At 44.4% G+C, this 15,607-nt stretch overlaps 1 protein-coding gene across 8 annotated transcripts in view; it reads right to left on the minus strand.

The window, feature by feature from the left end:
* Window positions 1-15,607, minus strand: part of UBR4 (ubiquitin protein ligase E3 component n-recognin 4) — a 133,661-nt gene that overhangs the window by 85,164 nt on the left and 32,890 nt on the right. For all 8 annotated transcript variants that reach the window (XM_032863583.1, XM_032863585.1, XM_032863584.1 and 5 more), the window contains exons 20-35: window positions 15,240-15,375; window positions 14,257-14,336; window positions 13,483-13,611; window positions 11,637-11,819; window positions 11,362-11,484; window positions 11,043-11,272; window positions 9,561-9,682; window positions 8,091-8,188; window positions 6,624-6,781; window positions 5,691-5,900; window positions 4,500-4,601; window positions 4,095-4,195; window positions 3,654-3,852; window positions 3,072-3,260; window positions 2,366-2,429; window positions 645-836 (exon numbers count right to left, since the gene is read on the minus strand). In XM_032863583.1, the coding sequence (XP_032719474.1) occupies window positions 645-836; window positions 2,366-2,429; window positions 3,072-3,260; window positions 3,654-3,852; window positions 4,095-4,195; window positions 4,500-4,601; window positions 5,691-5,900; window positions 6,624-6,781; window positions 8,091-8,188; window positions 9,561-9,682; window positions 11,043-11,272; window positions 11,362-11,484; window positions 11,637-11,819; window positions 13,483-13,611; window positions 14,257-14,336; window positions 15,240-15,375 (2,316 nt within the window). The remainder of the gene's footprint in view (window positions 1-644; window positions 837-2,365; window positions 2,430-3,071; window positions 3,261-3,653; window positions 3,853-4,094; window positions 4,196-4,499; window positions 4,602-5,690; window positions 5,901-6,623; window positions 6,782-8,090; window positions 8,189-9,560; window positions 9,683-11,042; window positions 11,273-11,361; window positions 11,485-11,636; window positions 11,820-13,482; window positions 13,612-14,256; window positions 14,337-15,239; window positions 15,376-15,607) is intronic.

Genomic DNA, 15,607 nt, shown 5'->3' on the forward strand with positions numbered 1-15,607 from the left:
ACTATAAACGTGCTACAATTCCAGATGAGAGATTAAGGTTTTATGCTTAGAAAAAAAATAAATCCAGGGGCGCCAGGGTGGCTCAGTCAGTTGAACATCTGACTCTCGGTTTTGGCTCAGGTCATGATCTCAGGATCGTGGGGTCGAGCCCAGCATCTGGCTCCGTGCTCAGCAGGGAGTCTGCTCGGGATTCTCGCTCTCTCCCTCTACCCCTCCCCCTGCTCACACATGCTCGCCCTCCCTCTCCCTAATAAATAAATCTTTATAAAAGTAAAAAAATGAGATCTTGCGCTTTCTCTGTAAAGGAACCCAGACCACTGACATGAAGAAATCGTCCCTAAGGCTCCATTTAGGATACAAAAACTGAGTAACGGCAGAGAAAGTGGCTCTGGATGGAAGACGCCATGTGCTTATTAAACAGTCCCTTCCCTAAGAGATCAGATCCCTACAGCTTGCTCTGCAGACCTATAAAATCAGTCTGCCATTAGTCACGCAAGCAGGGAGAAAGCAGACAGGAGTGGGAGAGTTTTGAAGCTCACAGGAGCTAGAAAAGAGGGCCAAAGGCTTGTTAGCATGAGCTCTGTCACTGCCAGTCAGCCGTTAATAACCCAGCTCGGCCGCCTGGATGGTGACGTGGTACTTACTGAATCCTCAGCCTGGGAGTCTTCCTCTTCCACTGCCAACTCCTCCACCCAGTCTGAGTCCACCTCAATGGCCCGCTCCTCTCCATCCACCGAGAGGTGACTTGGGCCTTGACCATTACTCTGGCTCAGGGCATTGGTGACATCAGCCAAGTAAGACATAATGTGACAGGTGCACTCCAGGACTATCACATGCTGGAAGAGAAGACCACCATCACAAACCAAGAAACTTCAATTCTCCATATTGATTACTGTGTACTATGTTTTCTCAAACTCTTCCCAATAAAGCTCAAGATCAGAGAGACATGGTATAAAAGCAGACCAAAAAACAGGCTTTAACTTTCTATTTCCTCAGCTCTGAACACTGTGACTGCATGTAGCCAGTCAACACACTGTACTGAATTAATGTGATCCATTCATTCTTAAGCACGAAGACAACGCTCTACAAAATGTTGTAATAGGAGGTAAAATTGAAATAAGAAAAACAAAGTAACAAGAAAAAAAGGAAAAACAAAATAAAACTGGAGGCAAAAATCATTCAAAACAAGACAACCGATACAGAGAACAGAATGGCAGTTCAAAGAGACAGGAGTAGTGGGTGGGTGGAGAATGGATGAAGGACGTTCGAAAGATAGAATCTTCCAGTTATGAAATAAACAGTCACAGGGATGTAATGCACATACAGTGAGGACCATACTTAACAATATACTGTACTGCACATTTGTAAAGTAAGAGAGTAGATCTTAGAAGTTCTCATTATAAGAAAGAAACATTTCGAGCTATGTATGGAGAGAGATGTTAACCAGCCTTATTATGATGATCACTTCACAACCTACCCAAACATCGAATCATTATGCTGTACACCTGAAAATAATATAGCATTACATATCAAGGACACCTCAATTTAAAAAAGACTAGATTAAAAGGATGAATGGGCTCTCATTAGCTATTTACCTACGAATAACATTTTCTTAACCATTAGTGAAAGACACTTACATTACTGGGTTTTAAATTAATGTAGTAAGGGAGGAACAGCTTCAGAAATCAAGCAAAAAGTTTTCCAACAAACCACAGCCAGTAGCTCATGTTTGCCTAAAATTCCAGCAGCCTGGCATCAAGGCCTCAGATTTCTAAGTCCCTTCCCTCTGCAAGCTGACAATTCAGAGCTGAGAGGAGAAAGACTAGCAAGGAAGGAAGGAGACATGAATGGTACAGTGCTGGGTCTCAGAGGCCACTTAGCTGCTCTTATGTGAGGTTCATGGTGGGGCAAGGTGGGAGAAAAGAATGCCTGCATGCACGATTTCTGTCAGTTTAAAACCTTCTTCGCAGCAGTGACCTGAACTTTCAGGTAAATTAAACGATTCTAGTAAGTGGACTAGAGCTGAGAATGCAGTCTGTGACCTACTCAAGAGCACATAGTTCTAATGCAGGAGGAGGGGACAATTTTCTACAGCATACCAATGTCTAAAAAATAGCAAGAATTCACTAGGTTTTAAGAAGGATTCAGCTGGATGTTTTGTTTACCCTGTTATTTCCCCCCATCACTCCTCATGACCCAGCAGAGGCCCGAGGAGGGCAGGCAGTTCACGGTACACACACTCCCGAGGCTTTGAAATTGTAGGCAGGCTGGCCAGGGCCAGAAGCCAGTCAAAAGAAGAGCCTTCTACATGACCACAAAGAAAAATCATCACTCCCTAACTGCTGTCACGCTGCACTTCGCTTACCTTTCCATGCATTACATTGGCATTCAGTTTTTCCACCACATTCTTCTGTGATAGGTATTTCTTGCTGTCCCAAAGGAAAAAAAAGGAGGGGCAGGGGAGGCACAGAAATCACCCAAGGAACTAAACAAAAGGAAGCAGTTTCATGAATCCTGCATCAATTTGTGACACTGGGACGCAAAGGCATTCTTAGAAAACACCGAGGTGTGGGGTGCTCTGATCTTAGGTGTGGTGGGGCACTCTGGTCTTATCACTGACACTTGATACAATTTTCCTTAGACTTCTCCTAGGAATAATGAAGAGGAATCCCTACTAAGAATGTAGACTGAGTCTCAAATGAACACTTACAAACTTACAAACTTAAAAACTACTCCCTCAATCCCCAATGAAAAGGTAGAGACGGGACACCTGGGTGGCTCAGTGAGTTAAGCCTCTGCCTTTGGCTCGGGTCATGATCTCAGGGTCCTGGGATCGAGCCCTGCACCAGCAGGGAGCCTGCTTCTCCCCCTCCTCCCCTCTGCCTGCTTCTGTGCCTACTTGTAATCTCTGTCAAACAAATAAATAAAATCTTTAAAAAAAAAAAAAAAGTAGATACTTAAGTTCTTTTATACTCACTCGAACCTACAAATAACTTGCAATTCATTATCCCCCTTTTTTCTAAGAGCAATGCTGCACCTATAGATGGGCCCCTCCAATTTCATCATCTTACCATCTACTCAGCCAGTCCACAGCAGCATTGTGAAGCTGAAGATGGCCAGCACCTTGACCTGCACTGGCCAGGGTGGCCATCACAACCATGAGTTCAGGGAAACCAGTCCCGTCACCATTGGCCAACATCTCCGTCGCCATGGGGATCAGGGTGCCTAGAAGCACAGCACACACACCTTCCCCAACTTGGCTGGTAGACAAGAAACCGCAAATTAGTAAGTAAACAACAGGAATCTGACTGTACTTCTAAATTTATAAAAGTAAGAGATGTTGAAAATTAAACATTCAACACATGACACTCCCTGTCCCCTTCCTCCCCACTCCATATATATGCACCCAGTTTTGGACTTCAGCTATGAGAGCACAAAACAGTCACCCATCTGACAACTGACAGGCCCAGTCACTGCGGAAGTTTTTCCACAGGAGAAATTAAGGAGCTCTACTAGATTCCTTCGTCTACTGCAGGGAGCTTCCGAATTGCTCAAAACACTAATGACCAATGCCTGAAGGGAAGAATGCAGCCAATGCTCCCAACATTCACCTGGGCCCTTAGGGACATGGGACCCAAATACATCTGTTCTACCTGTTTTCCCGAACAATGTACGCAGTCAACAGCTGCAACAGCTGTCGGTTCTCCTGAATCACATCCAGCTGGTCAGAGTCTTTGGGGGGCGACGCAGTCATGCGGGTGAGCCAGGCCTGGAGGCGCCCTGGCTCCACACAAGCCAGCTGTGCCAGAGAGCCACAGAGATGCAGAAGGCTCGGGTTAGGGCTCTTCTCAGCTAGGGACAGACCGAGAGGCTACGGTCAGTGAAGGAGGGTGAGGGACAGGGGGGAAGGTGCCGACTGGGAGCCAGGCAAGGGGGAAGGAAAGGCTTTGAGCAAGTTTTCAACTTCCTTCCCAACGTCCTTGCAGGGATTCTCTGCACTTGTTACTCGGTAGTTACACTTGGGCAGAAGATATGCACAGTATTAGCTGGACATCAAAGTTCCCATAAGAAGATTACTAAAAGCTGTCACTCACTCAGCTGGAAGAGTTTGGTGAAGAATTTCAGAACTCGGTTACAGAATTTAGCAGAGAGGTTCTCATTGGCTGTCGCCATCATGATCTGCACGAGTTCTCCACTGGGAGGCAGAAGGGGGGGACAAGGGAGAATCACATTAAGCCTCACATAAAAAGGCATCCTCTTCTATTTCTTCACGATGTCATCTCCCCTAGGGGAACTGGTCACTGGTCAGTCAACGACCCTAGTTTTTCATGAAGTCGACCCCTCATCATGACGTCACCCCTTCAACCTGAAGAATGAGCAATTAATCTAAGTCCTCCCCACAGTACAAATACCTAAAGCAGGCTTCAAGTGTTCCCTGAGGGAAAAGATACCTAAGACATTCAAAAAATGTTCACCGAGTAAAACAAAATACAGCTCACCTCTCAGAGAAAAATTCCTCCATAGCTTTACGAGCCTGGCTGCTTTCCAGTTGCTTTTCCAAATACTGGAGACATTCCTCCAAGATGGATTCATCCAGTCCACTGAGGATTAAAAAGAAAAATTAACTACCAGAAATAAGGTCTGTTTCAATGTCTTCCTAATACTGATTTTTAAAAATCCAAACTTTATGACTGAACTTCAAGAGCAATAGTTACTTTTTCTTTTAAAAGCTTGGCATAAGGGATGCCTGGGTGGCTCAGTCAGTTAAACGTCTGCCTTCGGCTCAGGTCATGATCCCAGGGTCCTGGGATCGACCCCTACACCAGGTTCCCTGCTCAGCGGGGAGCCTCCTTCTCCCTCACCCTCTACATGCTGCTCCCCCTGCTTGTGTTCTCCCTCTCTATCTGTCAAATAAGTAAATAAAATCTTTTTTAAAAAATTTCAAAGCTTAGCATTAAGCCTGGCTACACAGGAGCTCAGTAGATCTAACACATTAAACTCTAACAAAACAAAAAAAAAGTTCCGAAAATCTTAGTTAAAGAATGTAGTCAGTAGTTTAGAGTTCAAAGAATCCTTGCTGCTGGTTCAAATTACAGAAAAAAAAAAGAAAGAAAGAAAAAGAAGTCGAGAGAGAGAAAGAGGAAGGAAGGCAGGCAAGTACATTAGTACAGTTCTCAGTGGAATGAAGCTGTGACTTCCTCCACTGCTCTTGGGGGCCCATCCACGTCGCTACGGCCTAAACCACCCAAGTCGAACGGCGGCGAGAGACCACCTGCCTAATGCCCCACCACCCATCTCAGAGGTACAGTTCCAAAAGTATTAGAAATTCTATGGAGCAAAAAAAAAAAAAAAAAAAAGAAAGAAAAAGAAATTTTATGAGGCTCCTCTGTACAGCTCATTACATCAAGTACGGCGCTTGATAAACATCTGTTCAATTACTTAAAGTTTCCAAATCTGAACCTTTAAGCCTTCTGCTTTCTCAACATTGATTCCTAACAATTAGTCATAAAAGCGGATTCCAAATAACCTTTCGTGCGGGTTCACAAGAACATAAAATGCACACAAGCACAGAACTTTCTGTTAAAAAGCACAAAAAGCCATTAATCAAAGACACAGAGAAGCCAGCGCTGGTACACTCCGCTGTGAGCAGCAGGAGGTCGCGGGAGCCGGATTGTCCCCATCAGGCTCACCTATTGGGATCTGCATGATTGGCCAGAATGTTGTAACAGCCAGTGATCAGCTTCTCATACACTCGAGCCAAGAACTCCTCGGACTCCGCGGGGCCCAGGATGCGCTCCAGGGAGTTGCTACTGATCTCAGCGACGCTCTCGGTGCTTGACTCCAACAGAAGGGGAAGAAGGGTCCCAATTACCTGTGGCGGGTTCGTCTCATCGGACCAACTTCAGCAAAGAAAACAGAACCATGTTAGTGAATCTAGCCCCCCACAAAGGTGCAAAGGCAGGGACAGGGCAACTCAATCATTTACTGAGACAGGAGGACTTTTGTTCCCATCTTTTCTCCCCGGATAGTTACTGTTTACATAGGTACAATCATACAACTTCATCATTTCACTTCTCGTTATTATATCAGAAACAAAACCGTTTCCACACATAAACCACATTTATTAAAATGTTAAACAAGGTAAGATGCCTTTTCCAATATTCAGAAAAGAAAATCAACCCATCCCAGACAACTTTCACACGACTGCCAGGAACCTGGATCACGGTTAAGGCAATGTGATCGAGGCTTTCACCCAGGCCCTACGCAGAGGCAGCCAAAGCACTACCTCCACTGGCCTGCCCCAGGCCCCACAGGAGGAGAGGCTCACTCCCACAAGGACTCTGGAGATGCAGGATTTGAAATACGTCACTGCCACCTTAAAACGCCAACCCTAAGCACCTCACAATTAGATTAAAAGCCTGCATGGTCTTTCCTGCAAGAGGGAAGGAGGTATTCTGCCACAACACATTCTGGGTCAGTCTCACACTCCACTCCGAAACCAGACTCTCTTTGCTACGGAAGCACGCAGGGAAAGCATGATTACTGATGACAAACTCCATCTTCATTTAGCTATGAAGGAACACAGAACAGAGAACACACAGGGCTCCGTAGTAGCTACTCACACAATAAGATCTCCGGTCAGCCTGACCAGTGAGAGGAGAGTGTGCTTTAGGGAAGCAGCCAGGGGCAGACTTTGGCCACAAAGAGTCCCCAAGTGAGCAGCCTGCACAGCACTGATGTAACTCTCTGAAGGGACGGTGTCATTAGCAAAGGCATTGCGCTGAAAGGAAGCAAAACAGACATGAATGGACTGACCATCTACCTACCCAGGATGAAATTCTCACGTGCGGGGAAAAGAACCAACTGGCATAAACTAAGACCCCATTGAGGTTTCTGGACAATGGCTCTACTCAGTATACACTATTATTCATCCTGGGAAGGAAAGCAGGGTGAAGCAAAGGAAGCAGCTAACTAATTTTAATTAGTATAAAGGTAACGCAAAATTTAAAAAGTTAAGGGGTGCCTGGGTCGCTCAGTCGGTTGAGTGTCCAACAGCTCAGGTCATGATCTCAGGGTCATGAGATCCAGCCCCATGTCGGGCCCTGCACTGGGCATGGAACCTGCTTAAGATTCTCTCTCTCGGGCGCGTGGGGGCTCTGTCAGCTGAGCATCAACTCTTGGTTTCAGCTCAGCTCATTAGATCTTATTAGGGTCATGGAATGGAGCCCACATCAGGCTCCGAACTCAGCGGGGGAGTCTGCTTAAGCTTCTTTCTCTCTCCCTTTGCCCCTCCCCTCCCTCCACCTCTTCAAAAAAAAAAAAAAAAAAAAAGCTAATAAGTGAAAATGTTAGTACAAAGTTAAGATACCCAATACCAGTTTTCAAATAATTATAATATATTCTACTTAACACTAAAACTACTATCTCTAATAATTAAGAAGGAGGTGTATTTTGCAAAGCATCAGAGTCTCCGTTAAAATACCTTCATTATCCTTCTGCTACAGCTCCGGGTGATGTAAATAGAGCTCATGATTATAAAGCAAGGATAACAAGATTATAACACTTGACTCTCCCGAAGAACTATAGCAAGGGAATAATCTATTAATAGAGGTAACTAGGGCAGAGCAGACACAAAGGTCAAGTAAACTGAGAGGAGACTCCAGTCTTCTAACAGCCTCCAAAACCTGAAAGCTACCCTAGAAAACTCTGACAAAAGGAGAAGGTTCCTGACATTTTTCCTAAAAAGAAAATGAAAACAGCTCACATTTACTGAGAATTCAGGAGCCAAAGACTGTACCAGGTACCTTAGATTTAATACAATTAACCTTCACATCCCAGTATTAAGAAGAGAAGGAAATGGAGACCCCGAGTAATAAAACAGCTGTCTTACAACGCAATAACACAGATTTCTTAACAAAACAACCACTTAAGTACCATTTGGTAAATCAAGCTTTTGATTATCGGTTCAGCCATAGCAAATACATTGCAGCATACCAAGGCCTCTTGGCAGGTAATTTCAGCCTAAGGAGTAAGAACAGAGCACAGAATGGCTAGCGCTCCGCATCGCTACTGTGAGAGCAGACACTCACCCAGGATCCAATGTTGGGAAACTCGTTGGTGTTGATGTTGTTCCAGGATTCACACACAGCCTGCACCCAGGATGGTAAATTCTGAACCAGTGTAGGACCTGGAGGCGACAAGAAGGATGACGACTCATCACAAGGGAGAAGAATGACACATACTATTTTAAAGCCAAGCCCAAACGCAGAAAGATACACCACTGCCCAAGCTGTCAGCAGAATTACTAAGATCACTTAGATGGATCTTTCAATAGCAGTACTACATCCAAGAGCTAGCTAATTGCTTAATAGCTAACAATGTCAATTATAAGGTTTTCATTTCCTATCATGTTCACTTTCTAATCTTGCAAGTAAAGGCAACAACTGAAAACAGAATGCAAAGTGGGAGCGTGTGACTACAAGTCAGGCTAAGACCGCTACCCGGCACCTCCCACACCCTCCACCGACAGGTAGCACTTTGATCTCCTCTCAAGACAAATCTGAGGGCAAGGAATCTTTTGTTTTTTTTTGTTTTTTATGGTTTATTTATACATTTTAGAGAAAGGTGGGGGACAAAGGAGAGGGAGAGACTCTCCAGCAGACTCCCTGCTGAGCACGGAGCCTGACACTGGCCTGCTCCCACAACCCAGAGCCAAAATCAAGAGTCAGACACTTAATTGACTTTGCCACCAGGTACCCCTGAGGGCAAGGATTCTTAATGCACATCAAGAACAGCATTCTAGGGGTACCTGGGTAGTTCAGTCAGTTAAGCATCTGCCTTCGGCTCAGGTCATGATCCCTGGGTCCTGGGATTGAGCCCCACGTCAGGCTCCCTGTTCAGTGGGGAGCCTGCTTCACCCTCTCCCTCTGCTGCTCTCCCTGCTTGTGCCCTCTGCCAAATAAATAAATAAAATCTAAAACAAAAACAAAAACAAAAAATGCCAGCATTCCATGAAGTAGGAGAATTTAATTTCCGAAAAGTGTGACTACCTGAACACTGGAAGGGTATTTTAACGCTTGCAATTCAGGAAAATACAAACGGTTATAAATCGAGACTGTAACGACTGCTCTTAACTCCAGTCCTCCTCAGGTCCATTTGCTTCCCCATCCTCCATTTCTACCAGATCACTCCTAACACAGGGAAGAGGTTTGCCCAGCACAAAGCAGCAGCTCGCCAGTCTTCCTGATCTCCACAAATGAAACGGAGAACACAGGCTAATGCTTTAGAACCAAATGGCTTTGGGTTGGATCCCGGCCGCGATATTCTGCAAGACATAGGATCTTGGGCAAATTAACTTCTCTAAGACTTAGTCTCCTACGGAGTAAAAAGGGAAAACTAACATTTCATAAAGCTCCCAAGAAGAGTGACAGAGATAAATCTATGTCAACATTCAACATACAGAAAGGTTCCAGCAAGTGGTAAACGTCAGTAGACAGGTAGAGAAGTGGTAGGACTAGTCCTACTAGCGGTAAAGGCATTTCAAAAGCACATTCACTTACCCAGAGTGTTCGCCTTGCACCTACTAGAGCCAATAGCCAAAACAGCAGCAAAGCCATGCAGTTTCTCCTGGGAAGGTTTTTCAGTGGATCCCTCTTCATTAAAGTTCTGCAGCAAATAGGCTCTGAGGAAACAAACAGGGGATACATGAAAGCTGAAGAATCTACTCCCATCAGTTAGAAGAAACTGCCCTAGACAAACTCAAACACCTGCACCTCTATCAAATGTAGTTTACAGTCCCCGCCCCTGTGTGATCTCGTAAAAATTCCAAGGGGCAGCTGTCTTCCCAAGAATATCCCATCCTCTGAAATGTTCCCAAAACACAATTCCAGGACAAACGAGCTTGGCGAACAGTGAGCACTACCTACACACCTCCCCCTGGCCCTGAAAGATGGGCTGTGCATATACTGAAGGATCTGAGAAGTACGGTTCACCTTCGAATAACAGGAATTTTAACTGCCTAATTTATAGGCAGATTTTTGTCAGTAAATAAAATATAATACTGCAGGGGCGCCTGGGTGGCTCAGTGGGTTAAAGCTTCTGCCTTCAGTTCGGGTCATGATCCCAGGGTCCTGGGATCGAGCCTCACATCAGGCTCCCTGCTTGGCAGGGAGCCTGCTTCCCCCTCTCCCTCTGCCTGCCTCTCTGCCTACTTGTGATCTCTCTATCAAATAAATAAATAAAATCTTTAACAAAAAAAAAAAAAAAAAAAAAAACAAAAAAAAAAACTCCACAGAGCAGGAGCTGAACGGTGAAATCCTACTGGGACCAGAGAAAGTAAATGAGCGTAAAGGGGCCCAGTAAGAACAGCTACGTGAGGTAGCCACCCCTTGAATACAGTGTGCTAATGTCATGTGGCAAGTCAGACCCAGTTTTATCAGTTCATCCTATGTAAGAAAAGCCAGAAATCTTATTTTGTGAATAAACTCCCCACCTGCATACACTGAAAAGTAGATTAAACATCATGCAGAGCTAGTTCTATAGGGCATGAAACTTGCAACGTGTATTATTTTAGAAAAGACTGGATTTCAAAACACTCCCTGACTCATTACAAAATTTGTTTCTCTACCTATATGAAATTGAAAGAGCATTTAAAGCTTCATCTTAGTGCATGACAAAAATGACATGTTTGGGGAAATTTCATTATCTTTCCTTGTATCCTACAAGTAAAATGCTAGAAAATATTTAAAGGTTCATAGAAATCAAACAACTTTTTGACTCTTCCTTAACTATTTGAAAATTCTCTCATCAGGCATCCCTTTCTTTATATTAGAGAAAAAAACATTTTACTGAGAGGGAAAAAAACCTTAGGCTGACAAAAAGAAAAAAATGTAAGATGCTGAGTCATTAAGGATCTGCACAGTGAACAGTACGCAGAACCACTAAGTTCAAATTGAAGAATTTTCAGGCTTCTAAAGGAAATAAACCACCCAAGAATCTAAACTCGCCATTTCCGACATCTGTGGTCAGGCAGCCCATCGCACCTAGTGAACGATGCGTAGGTGTCAATGAGTTGTAGCGTGGCTGGAAGGAGGTTCTTGGTGATCTCAGACGACTTATGAGGATCTGTCTCAGCAGCCATCTTGGAAAAATGCTCATCCAGGGAGACCTGGACCTTCGAGATGGCAGCATCAAGGGTGTAGATGGACTGCAGACTTGGAATTTCATGGAGTTGCAAAATGGTGGTACAGTCGATGCTACAGAATGATGAGATCTTCAAAAGTACCCAAGATATTAATTAGTTGTGGCAAAGGGCTACAGCAGAAGCTAAATCCTGGCATTATGGACCCAAAACGAACATACCTGTCGAGCGAAGTATTCCTCTACAATTTCAACGTCATATTTCACTGAGCTGCATTTGGTGGATGCCAGTTCTAGGAGAGAACCAGCATGTTCCGCCTTCATTCCCTGTTTGATAAGGTGATCCTGTTTGGGCAGCAAGAAAAAGTGCTCAGGAGATTAATACAGAAAGAGTCTAAAGCTTTCATTACCCTTAAAAACTGACAAGTTCCCACAAGCACAGAACATGGTGGCTTTGGCCACCCCTCAGCAGAAAGCCGTATGTGACACCATCGTACCTTTATCCAGTTAACATAGGAGCTGATGCGGAGGCGGGAAGACCAGCGCAGGGTGTGTAAGATGTCACATTCACTCATCTCAGGTGAGTTCATGGCCAGCTGATTCATGTAGGTCTTTGATGGTGGCAAAATCCCCAGGATCCTCCACAGTATCAAGAAGTAACACTGAAGGGCACAGGCCTCCTGGAAGAAGCAAAGAGACCGGTCATAGCAGTGGCACTTGGTATCGTGTCATGAGCCTCCAGACAGCAAGAACCGTTCCAAATACACTGTTTAGAGCAGACTGTGTGCAGTCCTGATCTTCAGCTGAGATCTGACTCACAAGTCTGGTCCACTCATCTTTGACAGAGAATATATCTAATAACAAAGCAGAAAACAGGAGCGCCTGGGTGGCTCAGTGGATTAAGCCTCTGCCTTCACATCCAGTCACGGTCTCAGGGATTAAGCCCCTCATCGGGCTCTCTGCAGAGACAGTTGTTAACCGTCTCCCTTCAGCTCAGGTCATGATCCCGGGATTCTGGGATCAAGCCCCACATCGGGCTCCCTGATCATCAGGAAGCCTGCTTCTCCCTCCCCACTCCCCAACTTGTGTTGCCTCTCTCCCTCTCTCTCTCTGACAAATAAATAAATATAATCTTAAAAAAATATATATCAACACGTGAAGATGCTAACAGAGACAGGAAGAAGGTGCCCCTACAGCAAAAGTGGAGCCCAGCAAATAACATTTTCCTTCTAAAATAAGTTCAAATCCTAATAAGTTCAAAATCCTAATAAGCTCAAATCCTCTCTCTGTGCCTGCCTCTCTGCCTACTTGTGATCTCTCTGTCAAATAAATAAAATCTTAAAAAAAAAAAAAAGGGCAGAAAATAATAACACACACACATAAGTAACTTGCTCCTCCTGTGCACATCTCACAGGCCAAAGTCACTGTTCTAAGACAACTCTGGCTCCCCAAGAATTTACCAAGTAACCAAAAGAGAGCAGATCATCCTGGCCAGCAATCCCATCATCAGATGTCCCTTTCTGTGGCCTAAATTGCTGTTATGGCTTCTAGAGGTATAGACATATTCATGGAATCACAGGAAAAAACACTAGTGGAAGACTTTCACGGTCACATATCGACCACCGTTCACTGAAGGTCTGATATTTAGGTTGCCATTAACTCCCAAAGTCATATAGGTCCCTCGATGTAACAAAAAGAAAGGCAAAAATGGTTAAATTATCTCTAAAGTGAATATAACTACCCAAACACATAAAAATACTGAACGATCAGGGCGCCTTGCGTGGCTCAGTTGGTTATGCATCTGCCGTCAACTCAGGGCACGATCCCTGGGTCCTGGGATCAAGCCTCACATCCGGCTCCCTGCTCAGAGGGGAGCCTGTTTCTCATTCTGCCCATTCTGCTCCCTCCCCACTCGTGCTCACTCCCAATCTCTCTCTCTCTCTCTCTCTCTCTCTCAAATAAATAAAATCTTAAAAAACAAAACAAAACTTAAGCATCTGTCAGTTCTGGAAATAGGTAGTTCACTAACTGATGAGATCCCAAAAAGATATTTCTGGTAGAACCACTACCCAATTATCACATTCTAAACTCTTTAAAAATCAGCCTGGGTGGGACATCGGGGTGGCTCAATCATTTAGTGTCTGCCTTCGGCTCAGATCATGACCCCAGGTCCTGGGATGGAGCCCCGCATCAGACTCCCTGGTCAGCGAGGAGCCTGCTTCTCCCTCTCCCACTCCCCCTGCTTATGCTCCCTCTCTCGCTATCTCTCTGTCAAATAAAAAAATAAATAAAATCTTAAAAAATAATAGTAATAATAATCAGCCTGGGCTTCAGTGGTCTTACCAGGGCCGTTACGTTCTTGTTTTCCTTTCTCCTGACGGTATCAAGCTGGGATCCAGCTGCAAGCAGGGATGTCAGTGCGGTGTAAAGCTCATCATACTTGACAAGCTTAGAGAAAAGAACATCACATGCCTAATATTGAGGGAAAAAAATATTTTTTCTTACTTTCTGATACATATTGTCTACTACCCATCCATACACTATCATTTAACCTCATGACTGGCAAAATACCTCATTCAAATTATAGGTACGAATTTCTCATTGCAGCAAGATTCCCACTCAGGGACCTCTCTCGGTTTATGGGCTATTATGAGCACAGAAGGGCAGGCATTAGAATGAGGCAACTATTTTTGTCATTAAAAATATCTAGAAGGTGCCTGGGAGGCTCAGTCGTTAACTGTCTACCTTCAGCTCAGGCCATGCTCCTGGGATCCTGAGATCGAGCCCCATGCCAGGCTCCCTGCTCAGCAGGAAGCCTGCTTCTCCCTCCCCACTCCCCCGCTCGTGTTGCCTCTCTCCCCTTCTCTCTCTGACAAATATATAAAATCTTAAAAAATATATCTACACGTGAAGATGATAGAGACAGGAAGAAAGTGCCCCTACAGCGAAAGTGGTGCCCAGCAAATAACATCTTCCTTCTAGAATAAGTTCAAATCCTAATACAGGCCAAATTCCCTCATTACAAAAACCAAGTCATTCCCTTTTTCCCCTGACAGACTGATTTTGGTGGAAACCATCTGACCCACATGTAAAATGGGGTTTTAAAATTCCTGGTACCACAGAATCGAGTCGGTTCAAATCATCCTCTGAGGCTTCTGGGGACAGGACACAGTAGAATCTGGGTTGTGGGACAGCATCTGAAAAACAATGGGCTCATTAAAAGAATGGTTTCATTCTCAACTCTTCTTAGCAAGTCTAAAATGTAAAAACTAAGAAAACACTTTGGACACTTGAAGACACAAACAACCTTGGTACTACTGACACTCAGGGCCACGTAACTGCTATGGTCCTGGGCATGACAGAATGTGTAGCACCCTCCCACTGTGACAACCAAAAAGGTCTCCAGACATTGCCAAGGGTCTGCAGTGGGGAAGGGGCCCAATCATCCCTAGTTAAGAACCACTCCTCTAGAAGTGCTCTTACAATCACCAAGTTAATCATTAAAACTGGGTCTTTGACTAACTTCATTAAACTTAAATGCTGTCTCCCCAATATCAAAGGAACTAAATAATAGATCCCAGTGATAGTAAATGCATACACAGGCTTGATGAGAGTTTCCACAAAATACATTAAACAGCAACAATCCTCAGGATGAGCAAACACACACGAAAAATGAACACAGGAGGCACTTCATGAAAAGAATGGACAACCGCTCCTGAGAGACACCAGGAAGGTGGTCATGGCTCCCATTATTTTCTGAACAGTATCCCACCATGACCCAAAAAGATATTTAGCCTATGGGCTCAAACCATATTCCTATGGAAAATTAAATGTAATCATTCAGAGTGGCAGGAATCCACGTACTGTACTCTATGAGTAGACACAAGAATTCCTAATTCTTACGCCTCAATGCTGTTTTGCCTTTTGTTTTTAAATCAATGTGGGATATGTGACAGTCTGTTTCTAAAAACGTTTTGAATCCCTTGGTATTTGCCACCTGTAGGGAATAGACTAAATCTTAAACAGTCTGTAAGCACCAAATTCAATTCCCTCAATGAAAACCAATGAGTCAGCTTCTTAGGGACAATCTTCCTTCTGACCTGATGAGAAATGCTTAGACCAGTTTTCTTCTACTTCTTTGAACCCGTGATAGAGAGGGGCGGGCGCCCGGCGGCTGCTGCTGTCCTGGGATCCATGTGCCCACCCAAAAGGAGGACTCAGCAAGTTATGCTGCACCTGTTAAAACACAAATACTCAAATTAAAAAAAGACGCATAGCCATATTCCGCATCTCACTGCAGGTGTGATAACTGATCAATATATCAAAGCTGGAGAAACTCACAAACCAACATAAAGTTTTGATTTTTCTGTGACTTCTTTGGGGAGCATCTTTTTGCTAAAGTATGACGGGAGCAGGGCTCAAGCAAACATTTTAGGAAATGCTGAAAAATCCTTAACTGGCCATCCCA

The sequence above is a fragment of the Lontra canadensis genome, unplaced genomic scaffold (genome assembly GCF_010015895.1).
Source record: "Lontra canadensis isolate GAN:19392208 unplaced genomic scaffold, GSC_riverotter_1.0 scaffold25, whole genome shotgun sequence".
NCBI lineage: Eukaryota > Metazoa > Chordata > Mammalia > Carnivora > Mustelidae > Lontra > Lontra canadensis.